Raw genomic sequence first — 26016 nt, 5'->3', positions numbered from 1 at the left:
AAGGACTCTGTGTTCTTGCCTCCGTATAATTCTACTCGGACCTTCTCCCCCGAGGTTTTCATCTCCTCACGAGTCGAACAATCCAACACTTGCTCCAGCTGCTTTGCAAATGAAGAGTTTGACATCGCCTTTTTGAGAGGTCGTCCCTTGCCAACCCCGTACAATCTCGAAGTTGTCACAACCTCCAATGGCATGGATGATGGGTAACAGGTAGCAAAGCTTTTCACCCAGAGAAGTCTGCAAAGCATTGATCTGCCACTCTCTAATTTTAGTGTCTTTATCTGGTTTCACTGCTTTGTCCGATCGAAATATCAACTCATTCATGTCCTCTTCAGCATGGTGACAAAGTAACACCAGAAGGTCGATGTCTTCTCCGATAACATGCGTTGCACCAATTTTTGCGCACTTCACCCCAGTCAATGCAATCAAAAGATCAGCGTCACCTTTGGAGTGCAATGTTTTGATACCTTGGGTTTGGAGGTTTTCAGACAGGAAATTGATGAATTTCTGCTTAATTTCGACGTTTGCCAAAAAGTGTTCCTTTTTCGACTTTAGCGCCATGCTGCCAGTGAAGAACACCTTTGGACCAACTGCACCCTTTGATCGCCTGAGATGAGTCATATATTTTGTGTCGCTGTCCGTTTCATATCCATCGAAAACGACAAGTGGATTTGCAAACGTGTTAACATACTTGACGTACGTAGAAGCTATGGAGTCAAACGTTTCACCCCTTTTTCCAGGGAAATCTCTGTAAAAGAGAACCTCCATCGAGGACATTGTACACTGGTTTGCTGTCACGCATCTGCTGGCCTTCATTTGATGAAGTGGACGGTAGCGCATCAGCCAGTTGTGGCTTGTTTGCCTGGCGGAGAAGACCGTGTTTATCAAACAATGCTGTCGGTTGCGCAGAAAGTTCATATTTCAATAGATCATCCAAGCTATAGTCACTGTTGTTAGCTAGAATTAGCAGCCTCTGAAAGAGAAGCTGAGGGTCAACTTTCAGTTTTTCGCCATCCACAACCAGCTGTTTCATTCCCATTCTTTCTATTTGTTCCTTCCTCCTAAAGACAAAGTCAAATGCGATTTGTCCCTCCATTTTGTCCAAGATAGCTTCTCCGACTTTCCTTGCTTTATGTGGGTTACACGAGGCACTTGCAGTCACCCCAGTGGCTACGCTGTGTAATCCTCCTCCTTCTGACACAAATGGGTTGTAGTCATTGAGGTACTGGAAGATCTCGTAAGTGTCTTTATGATCGCGTTCCTTCCGTGCAACACAAAGGTCCTTATGCTGATCACTAGTACTGTATGTTACACCTGTAAATTCCTGCATCGATTCATTGATGTCAGCACAGGTGGGCATTGCAAGAAGCCAGCGTGTCCGCTGCTTCTCTTCCATACCCCGGCCTCTTGTCAAACCCCCTGTGGTTTTGATTGTCGGCATAAGAACCTGTTCGATGACTCGGTCACAAGGCAACCCAGCCCAGAAGCAGTCACTGCGCCGGATGACAAAAAGACCAGAACTGAACCTGTTGTAGACATCAGGGCTTGTTTCTTTCAATTCCAGCATATCCTGAAGATGGATCTGCACTGATTTCATGTAGTGGTTGCGTCCAGATGCGGCAAGATAGGGATGTATGTCCTGGAGACACCTCAGGTACAACTGAAAGTCACCCGTTCTTTGAGATCTCAGAAACATCTTCAGCAAATCCACCATTCCCATGTACTGGATCCAAAGGCTTCCTGTTGGGAACTCAGACAAACATTCTTTCTCTGCTCCCATTTTCCCCTTTATCCGGTCAAACACATCCTGCTGGCAAACCACTTCGTCAGTCATCTCCTCTGCCAGGAAAGCATCACAGCATTTCAGGGCCTCCCGAAGGTCATCTGAGGTATCTGGGACGTCTTCCTCTTCTGAAAAAACTGGTACATCATAGCATTGTGTTAAGAGGATCGCATTTAAAGCAGCGTCTACCAGGAAGTGTCCTCTAACAGCCCTTGCATATGCCTTTCCACCTAACGTGTGCGCCACAGCATTGCCAGCATAAATGAGCTCCAGCATTTCCTTCAGGCCCGATCCTTCCATTATGTGACCGATACTGCCAAGGTAACTCATTGCGGTGTGAAAACCCCCAAGTATCAGTATGATTGGTTTGAGAATGCTTGCTGCGTCTTCATTCAGAATGATTGTTCTAGATTTCCACCAGAGAGGCTGGTCGAATGTTACCGCTGGAACTGTGCCTTGGCGCTTGCTTTCAGTCGCAACGAAGTGGAGTGTAGAATAAATGCAGGTCATACCAGTTGGGTCAAGATCCAACATAGGAAGAAAGTGAACACGAGCCTTTCCTGGATGGTCACCCTTGTGCAATGCCTGCATCATTCCACTCCAGCCTGGAGAACGTGCTCGAAGGGACCATGATACTTTCCACAAAATGTCCAGTTTTCCATGCTGTTCATCGGCGATTTCAAGCAGGGGCAATTTCCTGAATACCAATGGAAGGCTCTTCCCTTTAAGGTATCTATAGTGGCGAATTGCAATTTTGGTATCCTCCAGTCCACCTGCAGTTGAGAGGTGGGTTAGTCGCGGAATAGCACCTTGTCTTTTTGGCATACCAGGGGTCATTGTCATTATGATGCCCATTGCATGGACTGTACCGTGTCCATCTAAAGTCCTCAGATTATGGTCAACATTGTCTGCTATGTACTGACCAAAGTGTCCAGCTAATGGAATATCTGTGCCCTTAAAACAAGCCGCACTTGATTCAAAGTTCAGTACCTCTGAATAGGACACGCATAGCCCATGATTATTCAAACTATCAATTAAGAACCGCGATCCGTACTGGTGGTGCATTTGAACAGCAAGACCGAAGGGAATCGGAGCCAGAACAATCGTTGGTCTGGTCATCTGAACAATGCATTGTTCAAGGGTAGCAACTTTGAGATCCTTAGTCTTTCCTGTTAGAACACGGTCCAGAAATGTGCGCAACAAACCTGGGACATAATCCAGGTTATCTTCAAGTGAGCTTAATTTGTTACTATCGGGATAAGTCTTCTTTGAAGTTTGAATGCACTTGATTTCATTGCGAACGAGGTCTGCTGCAGAATTTACAATCTGCCGTTTTATTTGATTTTCATCTGTCGACGGGGTATCATAAAATGTCTGCAGTATTTTGGCAGCTTTTGTTCGGAATGTGACCACATCTGGGCGCCCGTTTATATTGGTTATTACAACAGAATCACCTAAGTGCTGCTCAAGTTTCTGACGCATATATTTTGGGCGATATGCATCTGGGGTAATCTGGGACATTTTTCTCACAAGGTCTGTAACAGTAGTTTGCTCATCATCATCTTGTCTGAGGTCATCAACCACTTTGAAGAAGGCTTCTTCCCGTGACACATCGGACCTCCGGCCTGGTTTTGATACACTGCGTTCCCTTCCATCACTTTGTTGATACCGCAGAGGAATAGATCGGTTTTTAGAGCGAAAATTAACACTGCAGACATGATGATAGAGAGCGTCCGCAGCCGGTAAGTCTATTCCATTACTTATTCTATGCCTTACATCTCCAGCCCAGCTATCATCATCACCCCGCTCATCACATGCCTGAATGATAGATTTCTGAAAGTCGTATGTCCTTACTAGAAAACAGTCTCGGTTCTTTCTTTCTGTTGTAAGAATCTTTGTACCACAAAGGAAGCAGTGGTCTTTAAATGAAAATTCTGGCGTTCGAGAGCGAAGGCGAGGTGGCTCTGCAGGCAAATTCTCCCCTGATGCCTTTCTCTTAGCAGTGACTATTTTGCGTCTATCGATGTGAATCTGCCTGCATCACGTGTGAAGTTCTTGCCCTTCCTTAACTCAGAGAGAGGGAGTTCTACGGGCTTCACTGAAAGTCCTCACAACGCGAGCCTGTTGGATCTTGACTGTTGGCTGTCCATTCCTGAGGCTTTCACGGCAGAGGATACAGATCTCATCTGAAGCACCGCTGGCCAGCTCCTGCTGTTGGTGGTCCATCTGAAGTCAAATGTAATGTTTTAGTAACATATTGAAAGTGGAAGTGCAGAATGTATCACATCAGATGTAACAAAGAAACATAATTGTGGTGTGAACATGATGTAACAATAATTACAATTCCAGAAGTAAAAGGAATTCGCAGTTATTATCTGAATATGTACCCAACTTCATTGGACTAAGTAGTGCAGCTGGTTTATTGGACGACATGTAAGTTGGTAGTATTTGGTCCCAAAGAGTGTTCCCGGGCTAAAGAAACGGCAATCAAAACCAAATTATACAGGGAATTACAATAACAAGGTACAAAATGTCTATTTTCAGTAAAATCAGGGACTACGTCATGGTCATGATGTAATACTACGTCATCGTGACGTCATGTCATAACAGAAGTAGCCTTATTCGATAGATTGATATCATATTCCTATCTGTTGGTAATACATTTATGGGCCCTAAAACCACCCAGAAAAAAGTTTGCTGTACATTGAATTCTGACATGGCGGCCATTCTTTAATTTATGCAAATTAGGGCCCTTAGGGGGGGTAACTTTAAGATAACTTTTGATAAGATGTAGAGGGGATTATAGGGAAGTATTTAAAATAAAAAAAACCTTCTGAAGCAATTTGTTCTCGGTTCGGCCATATTCAGCATAGTTTTACTGGACGAAATCTATAAATCACAGCTGCCTCCTCAGCATCGCATTTTACAAGACGACTCACTCTGACATTTTCTCTGTTTACAAGAGTAAATCTACGCGGACGCAAATCACATGAACCATAATGTACTTATAACATTCTAACCATGGGTCCCCACCCCTTTCACGTAACAATATCTCATTAAGATCCAATGGTTGTTTGCCTGTTTTGTATTTCCTCCCAAACCACTGGTCGTATAAAGTTGAAAATGGTACCATATGAATCGCTCAGAACACCGGTAGTGCAGGGTCAAGAAAAATTTGACCTGGACAAAAACATTTTCATTATTCACATTGATAAATGTTCAAACAAAGCAAGTGTGAACTATGCTTTCCATGCCTTGGTGACAAGTTGTGAGGCACTGCTGATTGGCTCTGGGAGGCTAGGTGCACGATGATTGGTTCCTGGAAAGTTATGTCAGTGGACTCTTACTTTATTTTGAGCTTCAACAATGCAAGAAAAAAACGGACTGGGGCCCACGGACTTGCTTGTTTCACAATAAATGGCACAGACATGGGAAGTCATCAATATATATATATGTGTATATATATATATATATATATATATATATATATATATATATATATATATATATATATATATATATATATGTAAATACCTCTCGCTAATATTCTCATGAACCTTCACCTGTGTGTCATACTTTCACTTTGTCATGGTCATCTCTTTTCTGCTCCACAGGTTTAGAAGCATTGCCAAGTCATACTTTCGACGTTCCCAGGGTGTTCTTCTTCTATATGATGTGATGAGTGAGAAGAGCTTCCTGGATGTCCGCCAGTGGCTGGATGACATCAAGGTACATTATATTCTTCCCTTAGCATACATTTTTGCTGACATGACGGAATTGTGGTTGCTGACATGCAAGTTGTGATAGATTTGAATATTTCTGAGATTGGAATATTGAGTTCGTAGACTGGATCGGTCGAGATTCAAAAAAGACAAACCACTGCAGAAATGCCACCAACACAGCAATAATAATAATAATAATAATAATAATAATAATAATAATAATATATGCATATTTTTATATATATATATATATATATATATATATATATATATATGTACATATAATCTTACTAATTATACATCTTCTTAAAATGTTGGTGTGTCTCAGACTATATTGTGTGTAACTAGTTTAACAAACAATTTCATCCTCTGTGACTTATTGGGCTGGAAGCATGCCTCTCTAGACGAGATGAAGGGAAGAAATGGTATGTGGATGCCAATAAGATGATTTAAAATGTTGCATCAAGTGTAATTCAATGTAAAAGTGTAAGTGACAAGCTGCATCATGTTGTCTTACTCAGATCAGTGCAGAATCAGAAATCCCAATCATGATTGTGGGAAACAAGACAGATCTGAGAAAGGAAATCCATGACCATAGCACACCAACAATGAGGAAGAATTATGTTTCTTCAGCTGATGGAGAAAGATTGGCCATGGTATCGGTATTCTGTCCACGTTTGTTGTTTCTGTCTCTCTTTATTTTTAGGGTTCAATATCTCTCTCTCTCTCTCTCTCTCTCTCTCTCTCTCTCTCTCTCTCTCTCTCTCTCTCTCTCTCTCTCTCTCTCTCTCTCTCTCTCTCTCTGTCTCTCTGTCTCTCTGTCTCTCTGTCTCTCTGTCTCTCTGTCTCTCTGTCTCTCTGTCTCTCTGTCTCTCTTTCTGTTTCTCTCTTTCTGTTTCTCTCTTTCTGTCTCTCTTTCTGTCTCTCTTTCTGTCTCTCTTTCTGTCTCTCTTTCTGTCTCTCTTTCTGTCTCTCTTTCTGTCTCTCTTTCTGTCTCTCTTTCTCTCTTTCTGTCTCTCTTTCTGTTTCTCTCTTTCTGTCTCTCTTTCTGTCTCTCTTTCTCTCTTTCTCTCTTTCTCTCTTTCTGTCTCTCTTTCTTTCTGTCTGTCTCTCTTTCTTTCTGTCTCTGTCTCTCTTTCTTTCTGTCTCTGTCTCTCTTTCTTTCTGTCTCTGTCTCTCTTTCTTTCTGTCTCTGTCTCTCTTTCTTTCTGTCTCTGTCTCTCTTTCTTTCTGTCTCTGTCTCTCTTTCTTTCTGTCTCTGTCTCTCTTTCTTTCTGTCTCTTTCTTTCTGTCTCTGTCTCTCTTTCTTTCTGTCTCTGTCTCTCTTTCTTTCTGTCTCTGTCTCTCTTTCTTTCTGTCTCTGTCTCTGTCTCTCTCTCTGTCTCTGTCTCTCTCTCTCTCTCTCTCTCTCTCTCTCTCTCTGTCTCTGTCTCTGTCTCTCTCTCTGTCTCTCTCTCCCTCTCCCTCCAGGAGCATTAAGGTTGAACATAGAAATATATAGCACTAGGTTAATTTTTTCAGCATAGTGAAGTTGCAAAATACCACATTGAATAACATATCAAAAGTCCCTGAGTTTCCCATGTGTGTGTATGTCTGTGACCATGATAACTCAAAAAGTTCTGGATCAATTTTGATGAAACTTGGTATACTTAATCAGCAGTTTAGAAGAATCAACTGTTTTAAAATTTGACAAATTTTGACCATATTTTGATGTCCGTTTGTCCGGCTGTACAAAAACGCCAATTTCCAAACATAAGTTATGGATTGATTTTGATGAAACTTGCTATATATAGGCCAACTCATCCTCTCGAGTAAACCACCTGATTAGAAGTTTTGATGAATCATGCTCTATTTGGATATTCGTCTGACCGTCGACTACATTTTTGAATCGATCGATTTTGATGAAATTTGGGATATATATTCAACATATACTGTATATTTAATCAATGCCGGTTGGATAGTTTAAAATAAATTGTAATCAAGGGAGGTGCAAAGCACCCTTTCCTTAATATGGGATGGTTTCTCTGTATGCAACTTTAACACTGGGATTGAAAATTCGTTTCTCAGCTTCTTCTGGATGAAATCAGCTGCAAATTTCAGAAGGAAATACTTTGTACATCGAAGTAATACGTTCCAAATTTCAGCTACGTCCATTTCCGCATTCTTGAGTTTTTAACCAAAACCCTCGAAAATAACATTGGTGCCTGTCCATCTGTCCATCCGTCCATATGTCCAAAATGTGTCGGTGCTCATGTTTCAAAGGCTATACATTGAAATGAGCTTAAACTTGGAATATATATATCGGCCAACATGTCTTAACCCTGATCTTAAAAATGTCAAATTACATCAGACAAAATCTAAGTGTGGAATGGGTGCATCGCAGTCATGTCCTCCTATCGCAGACAGACGTAAGTCAAGTGAGTCGACATGATCACCCCAAGAGGCAAGAGGCCAGATATACCCCACAGTGCTTCTAAGTCGGCAGTCAACAGCTTCCACCACCAAAGAAAGACTAAAGAAGAAGCCCACCGCAGTTGCAGAAATCTCGACGTTGAGGAATATATTAATCTACCTGAGCCATGAGAAGATAAAATTTGGCAAACTGTCGATAAACAATTATATGATGAACTACCATTAGAAATCGGAAGCAGCACTGATGAGCAGCTAGAAAACTTGAAAATTAATGTTTACAATAGTCTTGTGGACAGATTTGGTGTGAAACCAGAAACAACAAAGACTAACAAAGAGCAACAGTCTACGAGACAACGAAGGAAACTAAGATGCCTTAATAAAGATGCCAAGCATCAATTTAAACAAGCCCTAAAAGATAGAAACGAAGCGCAAGTAGCAAACCTTAGGAAAGACTACCACGAGTTGGTAAGACTACATAACAAAGTGAGGAAACTAGAATTGAAATCACAAGAACTAATATTTACCAATAAAGTTCAGCAACAGTTTAAACGAAATCTGCACCAGTATGCAAGATGGATGCTGAATGAGAAGCAAAACAGATCTCCATCCTTCAGCAAAGCAGTTGCTGAAAAGTTATTTAATGAAGTTAATAACGACAAAAAGCGCTGCAAATATCAGCTACTGAAGGGTATGAAAAAAACCACCAAAACCCAAGATCCCTTTCAAAATTAAACCACCAAGATTGTCAGAACTCAATGCTTATCCCTGGAAGCAAAGAAATAGAAGTGCTCCTGGAACTCATCATATTCCATACTTGGTATGGAAGAAATGTCCAAGAGCAACAAAGGTGCAATACAAGTTTAAATGCAATACATGGAGAACTGCCTGCCTCCATACCCAGTAATTGGAGAGTAAGAGAGACGATGTTGATATCTGAAGAGGAGAACATGAGCAATCCTTCTAGCTTCAGACCCAGAACACTGAAGAATTCCAGTAGTAACCTTGGAATGGGTATCCTTGCACAAAGAACCATTGAGTATCTGACAGACAATAAATATATTGACAAATCCATTCAGGAAGCTTTCATGGAAAAAATATCAGGCTGTGTGGAACATACGGACACATTCACTGAAATTCTCCTCGACCCTAAAAAGGATGGAAAACCGATGATGACAACCTTGCTCAACATACAAAATGCATATGGCACAGTGCCACTTAACCTCATACAGTTTGCACTTGAACGGTACCATATTCCAGCTCGTATCAGAAGGATCGTTTTCAAGTACTACCGTGAACTGTTTATACGAGGTCCATCTAGAAAGTAACGGGACTGACTTTACAGAAATTTTATTCCAAAAAATATATTGAAATCACAGCTTGTCCCCTTCAAAATAGTTTCCCTCCAGTCTCACACACTTGTCCATCCTCTTCTTCCACGCTTTGATGCACCCCCGGAAGGCTTCTTCGAGAATCCTCCAGAGCTCCGACGTCACGGCCCTTTTGATGGTCTCCACATCAGGAAATCTGGTCCCCTTGATCATCCCCTTGAGCTTGGGGAATAGGAAAAAATCACAGGGGGGCAAGTCTGGCGAATACGGGGGTTACTCCAAAGTTGGCACGTTCCTCTCTGCCAGAAACTGTCGGATGCTCAGGGCACTGAGCAGGGGCGTTGTCATGGTGGAGCACCCAGACGTTGTTCTCGCACAGATCCCTCCTCTTGTCCCAGACTGATCTCATGAGGCACCGGAGGATCTCCTTGTACACGTATTGATTCACTGTTTGATCCTGTGGTAGAAACTCAAAGGGGACGATGCCCTTGATGTGTCAAAAAACGCGATGAGCATCATCTTGACTTTCGACTTCGACATCCTTGCTTTCTTTGGTCTTGGTGATGCCGGACTTTTACACTGACGACTCTGCTGTTTGGTCTCGGGATCGTATTCGAATATCCATGATTCATCGCCAGTAATGACTCTCTCGAGCAGGTCTGGATCGTCCTCGAGGCGCTCGATAATGTCTTGACAGACAGTAACTCTTTGCTGTTTCTGGACCTTGGACAACAGCTTGGGGACCATCTTTGTGCACAGCTTGTGCATTTCGAGATTTTCAGTGATGATGCTCCAGACAGTGTCCTTGTTGATGGAAAGTTCCTCAGCAATCATCGCACTGTGAGTCGACGATCTGTGCGCACCATCTGCTTCACACGCTCGATGTTGTCCACCGTTCTGCTTGTTGAAGGTCTTCCGACCGTGGATCGTCTTCAACCTCCTCCCATCCCTCTTTGAACCTCTTGTGCCATTCAATGCACGTGTACATGACATTGTTTCTTCCCCGTAGACTTGTTGCAGCATTGCGAACGATTCAGAAGGTGTTTTGCCAAGCTTGGCAAGAAACTTCAGAATGGCTCTCTGCTCACGACTCATAGCGTGACGACTCAGACTAGACAATGTGTAAAGTACGAACTGTAAAAAAAAATCACACAATGAGCACAGTCAACCATCACTAATCATATATATTTCTGGAAGGGTGCGAAAGACTGTGACACAACCCATTCATTCAAGTTGTGCAATTGGAGCACACAGCAGGCTCAGTCCCGTTACTTTTTAGAAGGACTTCGTATGTGTGAAAACCAAGGATTGGACAACTGACTGGATACGGTGCAACGTTGGTGTTTTCCAAGGCTGCCCACTATCTTGCATCCTGTTTCTGGCCGTTTTCAATCTTTGTCTGGACCTGCTGGACCAGTTCCATCACCTCGGATACTGTATGACTGAATTAGACATCACAACATCTGCCAATGTATACGCAGATGACCTGACTCTGGTAGCAAAAAGTCCAGAGAGAGAGAGAGACACACACAGAGAGACACACAGAGAGACACAGAGATTTGTCTGCATTAAAGATGCCTTACAAGTGTTGAACCAGCTTGTGATTTTGTCAAGGTCTGAAGAGAGGGAAGAGGCTGCTGCCTGCCTGTCTGAAGGATGAGGGATGTCACGGTGGAGGGTGGCATCAACAGCAAATACATAAACAGGATTTTCCAGAAAGTCAGAGAGATCCTTGAAGAAGTGTAGGAATAGGACTGGGCCCAGAACACTGCCTTTCACAGGGGGAGGTGATGAAAGGATTCCATTAAGAACCACGTGTGAGCTATGAGAGTAGAGAAAGTCAGTAACCCAATGGTGGTGTTGGCCTTGGATACCATTGGCGGAGAGTTTGGAGATCAATGTGGGATGCCAGACTGTATCAAAAGCTCGGGATATGTCTGGAGAGATGGACTTGATCTCATGTCTGACATTGTGGGCCTCCATTCCATTGTGGGCCTCCATCCATTTTTGGTAGAGTAGCTTTTCAATCACCACATGAGGAAATTGTTTGACACACTCCTCATGAACTATTTTATCAGGGTGATGCTCCTGATTGAGTCATGGCTTGCACAGTGTAATGAATCGTTCCTTGTCAATTTCATCCATAGAACCTGGTGTTTGAAGCAAAATTTTCATGAGAGCTGCCTGTGTTAGAAAATGGGTGCATAATGCACATGGGTATGCGTTCCCACTCATCATATGTCACGTGCACAATCGAGCGCTTTGCTATCCCGGTTCCCACAGTTGTTCAAGGCCACTCCCACAGATTATTTTCCCAGTGGAACCCATGCAAGACATGAGGAAGTGGAAGCCACCAGATCTAATGAAAATGTTTCTAAATTCCTATGATGTTACCACAATCTCTGCTTCTTTCATGTAATGAGGTTGATTGAATGTAACTCACCCTGAAAAAGGAGAACTGTGAGAAATTCTCAGTGTACCTGAAAGTTGCAATCAAAGACCGACCAGCTTCCCCTGCCAACTCGGATGTTTTTGTGAAGATTATGAAAAGGTCCTCTTGAACCAATATCCCGAGAGGCTGTTGGACGAATTACATCCTGGGATCGTCATAGGTTGCTAAGGAACTTTGGAATGACTTCACCAACTGCTTCCAGAAAAAATTCCTTTGGGAAGTATACCTTGGAATCTGGAGAGAAACTGATCATTACCTTGCAAGAGAAATGGTGAAATAAGTGGCAACAGCTGGTTGTGTCTACAAATATTACCCATAACAGCAGAAAATCCTGGAAGACCATAAAGATGCTGAGCAGCACAACCTCGGTAGAAGATCACTGCAGACCAAGATGCTCACCAGTTCCTCATCAACATAACCCTTGGATAATGAAATTTCCAAGGCCTGCTAATAATTACCATGAGGACTCTTACTTCACCATGAGTGAACTATTTGGCATGAAAGTGATGAGCTGAAGTAAAGCTGCCAGGCATGATGACATCCTCTGCGAACAATTCAAGCACCTCGGACTCGGAGCTCTCCAGTGGTTATGAAACATGTTCAACAGCTGCTTGACTAACAAAAAGATCCTAAAGCTGGGGAGAAGTGCAAAAATAGTGGTTATTCTGAAGCATGAAAAATATCCTGCCAACACCGAAAGCTTCTGGCCCATCTTCCTGCTCTGTCACATGTACGAACTATTCAAGAGACTCGTTCTAAATTACCTGCCTCCTTTCTGACCAGCATCTCATCATCATCAGCATCTCATCCCTGAGCAAGCCTGTTTCAGACCTGGAAAGTCCTGTGTAAGCCGACTCCTGAATCTCACCCAATTAATTGAGGATGGTTATGAGAAAGGGTTGATAACTGGTGTTGTCTTTCTGACATGATGTGGCACACGGCACAATCAATCATAGGATTCTTGTGCAGAAGGTATTCCAGGTAAGAAAAGACACAAGAATGACAGATCTGATTCAAAACATGCTGGCCAGTGGACGTTTCTTTGTAATTTCAGGGGTCATCGCAGCAGATGGCGGAGACAGAAGAATGGAATACCTTAAGCACATGTTCTTGCTCTCTTACTGTTTAATGTCGACACGAATGATCAACCCCATACATCCAGGAGTTTCCTGCATGCTGATGATCTCTGCATTGCATCTAAGGATCAATCCTTTGAGAAAGTGGAGCAGTCCCTCACTGATGCACGAGCTGGATTAATCAACTATTACACCATCAACCACTTGTGGTCTAATCCATCCCTTAAAAGAAACCTCAACACAGGAGGAAGACATGAGGACCATCGAGCCTGTGCAATGGTTGTTTGTCCGTACTCTATCCTTTTTACAAAGTGAGCATAGCAAGGAGCACGTACTATTTCTGAAGTCTTCGGTATTACTCGGCTGGCGTTCAAACCTGCCAGACTCGGAGCGGAGGCCCTAACCGTTACCCCCACCAAATCTGGTCTTCTTCGAAATTTATCTCCTGCATGGAAGAACTATTTGACAAAAAACTACAATTTGTTATCTTTTAAATGAGTACATTTATTGAATGCACAATTCACATTATTTTAATCGATTCCAACCAGAAGCGTCCCTCTAATACGATGCAGAATTTAACTCCCCCAGTGCAAATCTTTAAGGCCACACTGATAATTTTAAAACTTAAAAAGAAAATCACCAAACTTGTACATATTTTGTTACCTGCTTTTACACTCTGACCCTTTCCCTTTCCTTTTGCTGTTCTCCGTAGATGTACAATGCATTGTTTTGTGAAACGAGTGCGAAGGATGGATCCAACGTGGTTGAGGCAACGTTGCACCTTGCCAGGTATTTTGCACAAATTTAATTTCGGGCAACACATATTTACTAACAACATTGTTCATGAATGCTCATCAGGCTCACGCCATAACTTTCCGATATCGATAATTGAGAGTGACGATGCTTAATATTTTTTATAGATTGGAAAATTTACAGGAAACTAAGTTATTTACGAGTCACTTTCATTTTCCTTTTTAATAATTTCGAGTTATCATTTGTCAACGAAACTCAAAAGAAACACTCAAACAGAATCATCAGCAGTCCTGGGAGGGGAACAAGCAATGATCATAATCCGCCATAAGTTTTGGGACATGCAATCAATTTTACTGACGATACATTCCAAATCTTGATGTGGACAATTCTGGATAGGGGTATCCCTTGAATTCTCATCAGATAGGTTGTGCAATCATTAGTCTGTGACAAAGCCAACTATCCAATGAAAATGAGAAACAAATGTGCTATATTGTTACCTTGTGCCTTGTTCATAGTCAAACCACCTTGTTCAGAGAACCACCTCACCGCCGTCGAGTCTGGCATTTCACTCAAGCCGACTGGCAGGGTCTCCGAGCAGCCATCAAACTGACAGACTGGTCTCCTATCACTGCTTTCTCAAACATCAACTAATCCTGGGAATTCTTTCAAAGAAACTTGCTCTCCCTCATGCACAGATTTATCCCCTCTCGTGTTCAGTTGTCTTACCCTTCCTCCCGCCCTTGGTTTACTGAAGCTTGTGGCAAGGCAGTTGTCCTGAAACAACTTGCCTTTGCCTCATGGAAAGCAAACCCAACTGAGGGCAATCTCAGTTCTTTCCACAAAGCTCGGAACAAGTGTGTATCTACCGTCAGGAGAGCCAGAAAACAACATCTTTCTCATCTCAAGTCTGAACTCTCAAACCTCTCTCCCTCCTCAAAATCCTGGTGGCGTTTAATCAAAACTGTTTCTGGTGTATGTTCCCCCTCCATCCCCTCCCTTACCTCAAATGGCCGCACTGCTGATACCACACGTGATAAAGCTGAATGTCTAAACTCGGTGTTTGCAGCTAAATCTTGTGTCCTAAACCCATCACTATCTCTACCCACTTTACCCAGTCGCACCCAACTGTCCCTGGACTCTGTATCCTTTTCTCCTGACAAGGTGGAGAGCTTGCTTTCAAACCTCGAGTCAGATTCTGCAACCGGTCCAGACGGCATCAGCCCACGTGTCCTCAAAGCCTGCTCTTCTGCTCTTGCTCACCCACTCTCTGTTCTATTCACCCTCTCATTTGCCCAAGGTCATCTGCCATCTGCTTGGAAATCTGCAAACATCACTGCCCTGCATAAAAAGGTGCAAAAACAGATCTCTGCAACTACAGACCAATCAGCCTTCTCCCAATCATCAGCAAGGTTATGGAATCCATCATCGCCTCAGACATGAAATCCTTCCTCTTCTCCAATGGCTTGATTTCCAATCATCAATTTGGTTTCAGACCAGGTCACTCTACCCTGGATATGCTGCTTCTGCTCTCCCATCAATGGATGGAGGTCCTCAATGCCAGACAGGAAATCCGAGCCGTATCCCTGGACATATCACGTGCTTTTGACACAGTCTGGCACCCTGCCCAACTCACCAAACTCTCTTCCCATGGTATTCAAGGCCATCTCCACTCATGGCTCGCAGACTTCCTCTCCTGTCGCAGTCAACGTGTGGCCCTAAATGGAGTTCTTTCATCCCCTCTTCCTGTGCAGGCTGGAGTTCCTCAAGGTAGCGTTCTGGGCCCTGTTCTTTTTCTGGTTTTCATCAATGATCTCTCGGACTCTCTGGAAAATCCTCTATTTCTCTTTGCCGATGACTCCACCCTCTGCCGTACCATCTATCATCCCTCAGACCCGCAAGCAGCAGCTTCTTCGCTCACTGCAGATCTGGATAAAATCACAAACTGGTCCAACACGTGGAACATGTCTTTCAATCCAGACAAATCTCACACTCTCACTATGTCTCTTCGAAAGGACCGTTTACAAACCCCCCCCATCCACTTTCTCAACAATCCTCTGGAAGAAGTCTTTTCTTTCAAGCTTCTAGGTCTCACTATCTGCCATGACCTTTCCTGGGAAAGTCACATTTCCAACCTCGCCTCAAAAGCCAGTCGCCGACTGGGAATCCTTCGTCGTGCTAAGTCCTTCCTCGGCCCTCTTGAGCTCCTGACCACTTACAAAGCTTTTGTCCGTAGCCTGATGGAGTACTGCTCTCCCCTCTGGGCTGGTGTTCCTGCCTCCCACCTTTCTCGACTTCACGCTGTCGAAACCAGGGCATTTAAGATCATCGGCATCTCCCGCAATGAAGCTGAGTCTTTGGGCCTCTCACTCAATCACCGCAGGTTGGTCGGTGGTCTTTCTGTCTTCTACCGACTCCTCTCCAGCCTTGCCCCCCCTGCTCTCTCTGCGATTTGTCCCCACCACATTTCCACAGGGCGCTCAAGGTCCGCCAACAACCCCCTTCTGGTAAAACTACCAAAATCAAAAATCACTGCTCATCTTCACTCTTTCATTCCTCTTTTTTCCTGCCTTTGGAATAAACTTCCTCACTCTATTCTTTCCCATTCTTCCCTCCAGGCTTTCAAAACAGCTGTTCACCACCACCTCTTATCTTCCCCCATCCAAATCCTCGATCTTTTCTACCCCCGATAAATCCACCCAAGCCCACTTCCTTCATTTCTCCTGCTTTCCTTCCTGAAAGTCCCTGAAATGTCCATCTTCTCTTCGCCATGTTCCCCGTCCCATCCCCATCCCTCTCCCTTCCACAGTTCACCTAATGTGTCTGTTCCCCACTGTTTTGTCCCTTCCACTCCCGCCCCTCTTGTCTCATGCCTCCTTGCTGTGAGTTGTGTGTTAGCTCTCATACGAGCCTCGACCAAGGTATACAAAAAAAAAAAAATATATATTACTTCCTACATATGTAGGATAAATAATGTTTACCTCACTCAATGAATTATATAGGAAACTGAGTGCAAAAATATCAGCACTTGAAGAAATTAGACCACCATGTACGTGAGAAGTGCTGATGCTAAAACAGGAACTGTCATACTTTGGACACCACGCATGTAGAAAACGAAAGTCAGGAGAAATCAACCATGTTGGGGATGGTTGAGTGAAGAAGAGGAAGAGAAGAGTGTGTATGTGCCAGATGGATGGAGCAAAGGATGCAACCAAGCTGTCTCTGCCAGAGCTTTGGGAAGCAGTGCAGGATCGGGATGTTTGGAGAAATCTAATCATAAATGTCGTCAGAAGTCGGACACGACTTGATGGAACTAGATAACTAGATACAGTAGGTCGCCCATGATGCCTGCTCCCTCTTGCAGCTTACATCATTCAAACTATTTACTGACACAATTTGTTGCTCAGGTATCACGAGTATGTGAAACATTGCATTCAAAGGAACAATTGCACTAACATCAGGACTTGCATTGGCACCTTCTGATACGATCTTTCCATTCGCTCTCAAGAGGATGCAGTTTCCTGTAAGGCTTGCCAACTGTTTGACTATGAACAAGGCACAAGGTCAATCCTTCAAGTGCATCATGTTGTATCTCCAACAGCACCTCTTTGGTTATGGCCAACTTTATGTTGTGTTATCACTTCCAATGTCTTTAAGGGGAGTTAAAGTCCTGATTCTAGATGGCAGACAAACAAGAAACGTTTTCTATCCAGAGATCAATATTAAAAATGGGATTTTTGGATATAATCCAAGTAGATATTTTTATTAAAGATCCTCCCATCACAATTCCCTTTGAGGTGGGGTTTCTCTTTTTTGATTTTTTTTTTCCATTGTGCCTGCATGACACTGCCTTTGCAGCTGTCGTACATTTAAAAGAAATATTTAAAATAAGAAAGATGTTGTGCATCGCACAATATTTGCAAAATCCAAATAAACAACAAGCTTTTCGGTTTTGATTGGTGAACAAATTCAGTGACCCAATATGCAAATTCTGTTCAAACTGGTATAAGTCGACTCGTATAGTATAGTACTAGACGACCCGTGAACCCGCTGGGTTCCCGTTGTGGCAGCTGTTGATAAAAAATCATTAAAAAAAATTAAAAAGATAGCTCCAGCAAACTGTCCCACTGAGGTTGTTTGCATTGATGAAATTCTCCCGAAGAAGAGTACGTGACTTAATCGGGAATTGATTTTTTTAATATTTTTTTTTTCGTTGCCCGATTTGAAAGAAACTTGATACTGCAGACTGCAGGAGAATGGTGAGTAAGGTGGCCCTAAAATTTTTGCGCTATCATGTACTGTTTTGGCTTTATTTCGGGAACATACATACATACATATATATATATATACATATATATATACATATATACATACATACATACATACATACATACATACATACATACATATATACATACATACAAGATGAGAGTTTTAGTTGTATAAAGATAATATAGTATAGGTCGACAACTAGTGTAGGTATCATGGGTCTCCAGGTCCAGAGAGTATAGGGTATCTTAGGGGTGTAAAGCGTGTAAAGGCCCAAAGGGTCTAAATGGTCTAAGGTGTCTAAAGTGTGTCAATAGGTCTAAGTATTCTGGGGCACAGTAATTTGGTCACAGGAAATTTGGTCACGGTAAAACAGTCACAAGGTAATTTGGTCACAGTAATTCGGTCACAGTTATTCGGTCACAAGGTAATTTGGTCACAGTAATTCGGTCACGAGATAATTTGGTCACAGTAATTCGGTCACAAGGTAATTTGGTCACGGTAATTAGGTCACGAGGTAATTTGCTCACAGTATTATTATTATTATTATTATTATTATTATTATTATTATTATTATTATTATTATTTATTATTCACTGCATTTAAGGCCAGTAAGGCCCAAGAGCAGTCATAAACATTTTAATTTCATGGCCGGCGAATCTTGTTGGCATAATGACGTATTGACCAAGTTTACTGACTACGATAATGGATTTGGAATTCAAAAGTTGAGAGAGACAGAATCTCTTGGATGTTGTTTGGAATATATATATATTCTCCGAAGATTATCGTAATTCGGACATTCAAGCATGAAATGAAATTCATCGTCGACTATATACGACAAGTCTCAACGATGCTGTTATAAAACTTGTATTTGTGCCACGATTAACAGATTAAATTGTTTCAAATTAACATTTATTGTCTCTGGTTGTCTCAATTACAGATTTACAAATTAATATCACAGTAATTTACAAATTAATACTGCGGAGTTACACTGTCTCATAGAATTACACCAATATTAATTTGTAAATCTGTAATTTACTCAAAGTAACTTTGTAATTCTATGAGACAGTGTCAACTAATTGTCCAGCCTCCTGGTCAGTTTGATGTTGAAGCCAACTCCACGAAGGAACTGGGGAATGTCTTTTCTTCCAGCCTGGAGGTCACCAATAAGTAATACCAGCCGTCTCTGCATTTCCACGTACTACTGCTTCACCCGCTTCCTCCTGACATTCCCGATGGCATCCTGGGCGATGACACTATCCACCTCTACGGCTTCCCTTCTGAACCATTCTACAACTTTGGACGTGGTTGGGTGGTGGTAATTCATCGCCACACGCATTTTATTGTTCCAGCCCTCCACAACGTTGTTGGTCCGAGGATTGTAATCCAGAGTTTGTTGATGAACGTTCCATGTGTGTGGAGGAAAGATCGGCTGGACTCCATTTCCACCAGACACGAAGGTTCTGTCGAAGTAGTCTATCAGGGGTTGGGCTGCTGGAGGACAGATAGCCCGCAGATGTACCATACCGGCAGGCACATCGATAATTGGCAAAAAATCCAGGCCGTCCATTTGCGAAGAAAAAAGTTGTAGATCGTCGTCCTGACGATATTGAGCGGCCAAACCGAATTCTTGTATTTTCCGCCACGTGCTCTGTGTCAAGTGGTAGAAGCATCCTTAGGTTATGGTGTTTGCACCCAGGATAGCTCGTATTGCTCGCATCATGCCGTCTTCAAAATCTGTCATGGTGCGTAAAGGAGAGAAGACTACGTTGATACCTTGGCATGCATCAACAATCGGAGTAAGAAATTCCTCGTAGGTGACCCTCCTCTTGTTAGGTAGAAGTGCGTAGGCTGCGGTAATAAAGTTATCTTGGCCGAATGGGATACGTACACAATATACTTGCGAAAATATGGCTGGTGCCATTGCGAAGATACCGTCCATATAAATCGTGTCCACGTTACCAAGTTTTTCCAAGCATTGAGGACTTGAAAAGACGAGCACCCTGTTGCGATTGTTGGCACCGTTGTCGTAAATCAGGAAAGGTTCTCCCCCAACCGTAGTTCTCAAATTATCTGGCAATGGTCCAAGTTGGTCCAATCCGCAGGATTCCGCACAGGGCCAGTCGCTGGTTACGGAGCGTTCTTTTTACGACATCTGGCTGTGGCATGTCGGGACGGGCACCGGCAGGCAAGTCAATCAGCTCATCCTGATAAATTTGCCCTGGATTCTCCCTCGTTGCACCTGCCCTCCGTTTCATGGCGACTCTGACTTGAACCACTTCCATTTTTTCCACACATGGCAGATGATGATGCGGGATACCTCCTGGCTGAATGTTTCCATGGTTCAAGTCGGTAGAAATGGCTCCACGACAATGATCAGAAGTATTCTTCACTCACTTCCACCAAATTTTGTCAGGTCGGGTAACTTTCTTGGTAAACATGTACCCTTCATGACACAACTTCAATCCATTCCGTGTAGACTGCGGCGCTGTAGCCATCGTTATTTGAATCACAAAGACACTTTTAATAATTGTCTTATCAATGAGAATCAAGAATGAACTGTGATTTAATATGCTGTCAATGTTGTTCAAAGTCATTACCCAAATTTCCAGGAAAGTCGCATGATGTCCCATTACAATATAATACGACCATATAAGGTGGTCGATTGGCATGAACATCACCAAATATGGATGGCATGGCTGGTGTTCGTGGAGCTGGCTGAGCTGTGACCAATTGAGGCGCTGATGAGGCAACCTCGAACGCGGGTCCGTACCGGGCCCTGGTAAAGAGATGTCTGGAACGCGCGCTGATTCGTCTAAAATCGACGATCTTCCGGGAAAATTAATAAAATCGTTTTATAACAGCATCGTTGAGACTTGTCGTATATAGTCGACGATGAATTTCATTTCATGCTTGAATGTCCGAATTACGATAATCTTCGTCGAATATATATATATATATATATATATATATATATATATATATATATATATATATATATATATATATATATATATATATATATATATATTCCAAACAACATCCGAGAGATTCTGTCTCTCTCAACTTTTGAATTCCGATTCCATTATAGTCGTCAGTAAACTTGGTCAATATGTCATTATGCCAACAAGATTCGCCGGCCATGAAATGAAAATGTTTCTTACTGCTCTTGGGCCTCACTGGCCTTAAATGCAGTGAATAATAAATAATAATAATATTACCGTGACCAAATTACCTTGTGACCTAATTACTGTGACCTAATTACTGTGACCAAATTACCTTATCACCGAATTACTGTGACCAAATTACCTTGTAACCGTTTTACCGTGACCAAGTTTCCGGTGACCAAATTTCCTGTGACCAAATTACCAACATTCAGTATTCCAGAGTGGGAATGTCTTTTTTTTCTTTTTTTTTTGTATACCTTGTCGAGGCTCGTGTGAGAGCAAACACACAATGCACATCAAGGGGGGTAATGAGACAAGAGGGGCGAGAGTGGGAAGGACAAAACAGTGGGGAACAGAGAGATCTGTGATCTGTGGATCTGTTCGGAGATCTGTGGAAGGGAGAGGGATGGGACGGGGAACATGGGGAATAGAAGATGGACATTACAGGAGAACATGGAACATGGGGAATAGAAGATAGAAGACAGCATTATAAAGCCTCGTCCAACCTGCAGATCACAATTTCAAACCGATCTTCACGAAACTTCGGCACATGGTAGAGTTTCTCAGAAGGAAGAAGTCCATTGTTTTTAAGGCTAAAAGGTCAACAACTTTGATGTGATTTCTAAAATCCTCAATTTTCATCCGATTGACTTGAAATTTGAAGAGGATTTGTATTTCAGGTCATTCAATTAAACCAGCTAATTGTTTTTGAGGTCAACATAGGCCCAAGGTCAACAACTAACGTGGTAATTCTAAAATCCTCAATTTTTATCCGATTGACTTGAAATTTGAAGTTGATTTATATTTCAGGTCAATGAATTCAACCAGACAATTATTTTTTGAGGTCAACATTGACCAAAAGGTCACCAAAGGCCTAATTTATAAAATTGTCAATTTTCATCCGATTGACTTGAAATTTGAAGAGGAGTTGCATATTTGGTCATTGAACTCAACCACCAATTATTTTTGATGTCAAATTTGTTTTATAGATTTTGCAAGCCTCGTGCTCTGCACGACGTCTTCTGCTTGTTCGTTTGTTTGTTTGTCTGTTTGTGTGCAAGATATCTCAAAAAGTTGTGGACAGATTCAAATGAAACTTGGTGGACACGTTTGGTGTGTGACAAGGAAGATTTGATTCAATTTTGGTGAAGCTCCAAATCCAGATCCGGTTCTGATAATTTTTCAAGTGATTCTTCACCATTGAGAGATAGGGCTAAACTAATATATAGCCCGATATCTCAAAAAGTTGTGGACGGATTTGACAAGGATGAATTAATTTGATATTGGTGAATATCCAAATCCGGGTCTGGATACGAAAATTGTTTAATTTTTCAAGTGATTCTTCACCATTCAGAGATCGGGCCAAAAACGATATAGTGCTTTATAGCATGATATTTCAAAAATGTATTGGGCCCGATATGTTCTCATGGAGCAGGCATTAAGTGATGGAGGTATGCGATCTATCGTGTGCCCTTCTAGTTTTTGAGTGGATTTATTTCGGAGTGGCCATGCCTCCATTAACAAAACAATGGTAAACTAAATAATTGTGATTCCACAAGGGATACCTATATATGGAGGGGATTTTAAGAAGGGGGAGGGTTGTTAAGATTATGGGTTCTCCTTACACATTGAGGAGACTGATTGTCGGGTCACACGTTCATGGCTTGGGCAAACCATCACTTGCTTTGCACACACTTATTTGTGTTAGATGTACAGTCCTGTATTTAGTATCCGGGTACTCTTTATTTATCTGTTTATGTTTATGCGCTAGTGGGGTATGCTTACACATTGTTGAAGCAATAACAAACCATGCTTCCCCATTGTCACTCACCTGCATTTGTTTTTTTTTCATTTATTTATATTTTCATTTAAAGATGCATTCCAATGGTTCTGTGGTTCTTTTTTCCCCGGTGGATAGCCTTCGTTGTCCGTCGGGCACGCAAAATTATAGCTTTCTACGTCACCCAGAAGGTATCGATCTTTGATATCAGTGAGTCAGTGGTGAGAAAGAGCTTTATCGATGACATGTGGCTCCCCTGCAAAATGTTTGTATGTAATTGGTATATACACACATATACACAGTATATACATTGTTTCCCTGTTAATATCATTTCCAACTAAAAATATTTTTGCTGCAAACATTGTCACAAAAAGTGGGGCTGGGGGCCCACAGACTTACGATTTAAATATATTGTGGGTATGATGATCCCTCTTCCATTGGATAGCATTATAAAGCCTCGTCCAAATTTATCAAACATAACTGACAGGCGGTTGCTTTTGTGTGAGATAGTTGTGCTTAAGCTCCAAAACGTATAAAATGTGCATTATTGGCTCTAATCACAAGAAGTATGATTTAGAAATAAATCTCTTCAAAATAAAAAAAATTTGTATGAAAGAATGTTGAAAGAACTTGAAAGGGGGGGGGGTGCAGTTAGAGCAAAATGTTTCAGGAATTGCATGAAAAAGAGCCGAACACTTCACGAATTACATGCTATCCTGAAATGTTTGATCATCTTTCAGAAAAGGTGAAACTGAAACCCTGAATTGAGCAGTGTGGTTTTCTTTTTTGTATACAAGATCTCGAGGCTCATGGAAGAGTGAGACAGAAAACAACTAGAGGGGGAGCACTCAGTGGAGTGCAAAACCTCCGCCGCCAATACTGCTATGTCACTCAAGTGAACCTGATATCCTATTCATTCAATTTGACGTCAACAGTGCTCACAGAGTTATAGTTTGCAACTTTCCCTTTTACTTTTAACTTTTACATACTCAATTCATTCGTCATAACTTGATTCCTTGAGACAGAAATTGATTTTACATGGGTATATCCACCTGAAGTTCCAAAATCAGCCGCAATTATAATTTTGGCATGTTTTTTTTTGTTGGAAATCACTTATAACATGTAGAAATGCAAAAAAAATGGAAATTTTGTTGAAAAACAATTTGCAACATTTTTTTTTCTCTAACAATTTTATTTTGAGGGGGGGGGTTGGAAATCACTTAAAACATGAAGAAATGCAAAAAAAAGAAATCGAAATTTTGTTGAAAAAAGTTTCAAAAAATTTTTTTTTTCTAACAATTTTTTTTGGGGGGGGGGGGTTGGAAATCACTTAAAACATGTAGAAATGCAAAAAAAAAAAAATTCAATTTTTTTTCAAATTGGCCGCCATAGCGGCAATATTGGATTTTGGACCAAGTCCAAAATCTAATGGCATGATCCTTGGACCAGACCTAACCCCCCCCCCCCCCACCAAGTTTCGAAATCCGTCGAGTTTTTCCGTAATACTGTTCACAAACAAACAAACAAACAGAAAGGGGTGAAAACGGAAACCTCCATCCATCTTCGATGGCGGAGGTTAAAAAGGCAACATACTCTGGATAAACACAAGGAAGGGAATGATGTGATAGAAAGGGGAAAAAAAACCATGCAAGTACGACGGTTGGGTTCGATTGGGTCTTCTTCTTCGTTTGTATGCAGCACAAGGCTGTGGGGTTTTCACATCATCGGCTCAGGGCGTGGCTGTGCCACTGATGCAGTGCCCTCTGCTGGTTTAGGCAGGAATTTTGAATTTGTTCAGGGTGACGGCAATAGCTCGCATACTCTTCGCAAAGGGCACCGTGGGATATTTAACGTCCACCAACGAATGCTGGCAGATGTGACACCCGTTTAACATCCATCTGAGGGACGGCACACACATTCATGAATCGACCTGCCTGAGAAACACCGGGATGACAGTTTTTTGCTGGGTTGGGATTCAAACCCAGGCAAATGTGCATACCTCTCGGCAATCCCATCAGCCTTCACTTTGGGTTAGGATAAGAAAAGATCACGAGTGTGACAAAATAATTGAAATGACTCGAATGACATTTGAGTCAAGTCACACACACACACACACAATCACAAAATGTACAATGTTAAGTCAGGTCGGTTCACTGTGATCCTGTGCATGACTCGTTAACGCAAGCATCATGCTACAGCCAACAATACAATTTTAATTCCATGCTTCATGCCCTTCTTTGCTCTTCACAGGGAGGTCAGAAAATTTGCAGAAATACAGGAGAACCAGTTGCTAGAATCGATTAATATGGTGAACAAGCAGGATTCGACACCTTGCTGTAATAACTGAGCACGATGGACCATGATATGTCACTCTCAGGAGCAGCAGGGACACAACGGACCATGTTGGGTCAAAGGTTACTGTACAAACGTCCCGGTGCGGTGCTGACTTTAGATATGATCTTCTTTTGTTAGCCATGGTTGTTTCGGTTTTTTGGAAGGACTGTATTGTCGGAGTTTGGGAAGAACTTTGTTTTGATCACAATCTTTCTCAATACAGTACTGGACTGGAAAAGGCAATACAGGTGCAATTCTGTTATTAAGTTTACCCAATTTTAATTTTTAACTATCAGGAACAGAGATGTGTTAAAGCAGGCAATCAAGGGTTTAAAAAAAAAAAATCCATACATCCATGACGGAAATGCATACTGGGCCTTCAAAAGTGTTTGACGTGTTTTACAAAATCCGACAAGTTTCCTGCTTTTGTGAGTTGCACTTTACTGGATGTTGCTGTTATTTTTTTCCAATTTTATTACAAGCTTTCATAACTTTCAAAGTATTTTCATGGTGGCAGTACTGTCTGATTTAACATATTTCTCTTATAGTTCTGAGAACTTTTACTGCAGCATGAATGTCCAATGCTTTAGTTTTGTGAGGTCACTTGGGTTGTACATTGTTTAAACTACTGGTCTGTCATCTGTTGCTAAAGGTTGAAACCTTGGAAAGACTGTGTATATAAATGTTGACTCAATTAAAATGGTTCTCATGTAGCCAGGTGTATTTGTACCTGTTTTTTCTTTTTTTTTTGGAACTACAAGAGCGAGGCTCATGAAAGTGCAATGTTAAAATTGACAGTGCGACAGTGGGGCAACAATTTGACATAACCAGTGAGGGGACATAGAAATATAAAAGGAAGAGAGAAAGAGAGGGTTTGGTGAGGGAGGGTTAATAGGGGTAATAAAGATCATGGGTCAAGATGGGTGGAGAGTGACACAAGGGA

At 42.0% G+C, this 26016-nt stretch overlaps 1 protein-coding gene across 3 annotated transcripts in view; it reads left to right on the top strand.

Annotated features, from left to right (window-relative positions):
- The window catches only part of LOC147015244 (ras and EF-hand domain-containing protein-like), a 130289-nt gene extending 104503 nt beyond the window's left edge, over window positions 1-25786 (top strand). For all 3 annotated transcript variants that reach the window (XM_085849814.1, XM_085849813.1, XM_085849812.1), the window contains 4 exons: window positions 5398-5512; window positions 6027-6161; window positions 13486-13562; window positions 24990-25786. In XM_085849814.1, coding sequence (XP_085705940.1) covers window positions 5398-5512; window positions 6027-6161; window positions 13486-13562; window positions 24990-25086 — 424 coding nt within the window. In that variant the 3' untranslated portion in view covers window positions 25087-25786. The remainder of the gene's footprint in view (window positions 1-5397; window positions 5513-6026; window positions 6162-13485; window positions 13563-24989) is intronic.
- The last annotated feature ends 230 nt before the right edge of the window (window positions 25787-26016 follow it).

This window comes from Eptatretus burgeri, chromosome 12 (assembly GCF_056783735.1).
Source record: "Eptatretus burgeri isolate ZD-2024b chromosome 12, Ebu_testis_v1, whole genome shotgun sequence".
Lineage (NCBI taxonomy): Eukaryota > Metazoa > Chordata > Myxini > Myxiniformes > Myxinidae > Eptatretus > Eptatretus burgeri.
The sequence above is the reverse complement of the archived record's forward strand: the minus strand, read 5'-3'. Positions and strand labels throughout refer to the sequence as shown.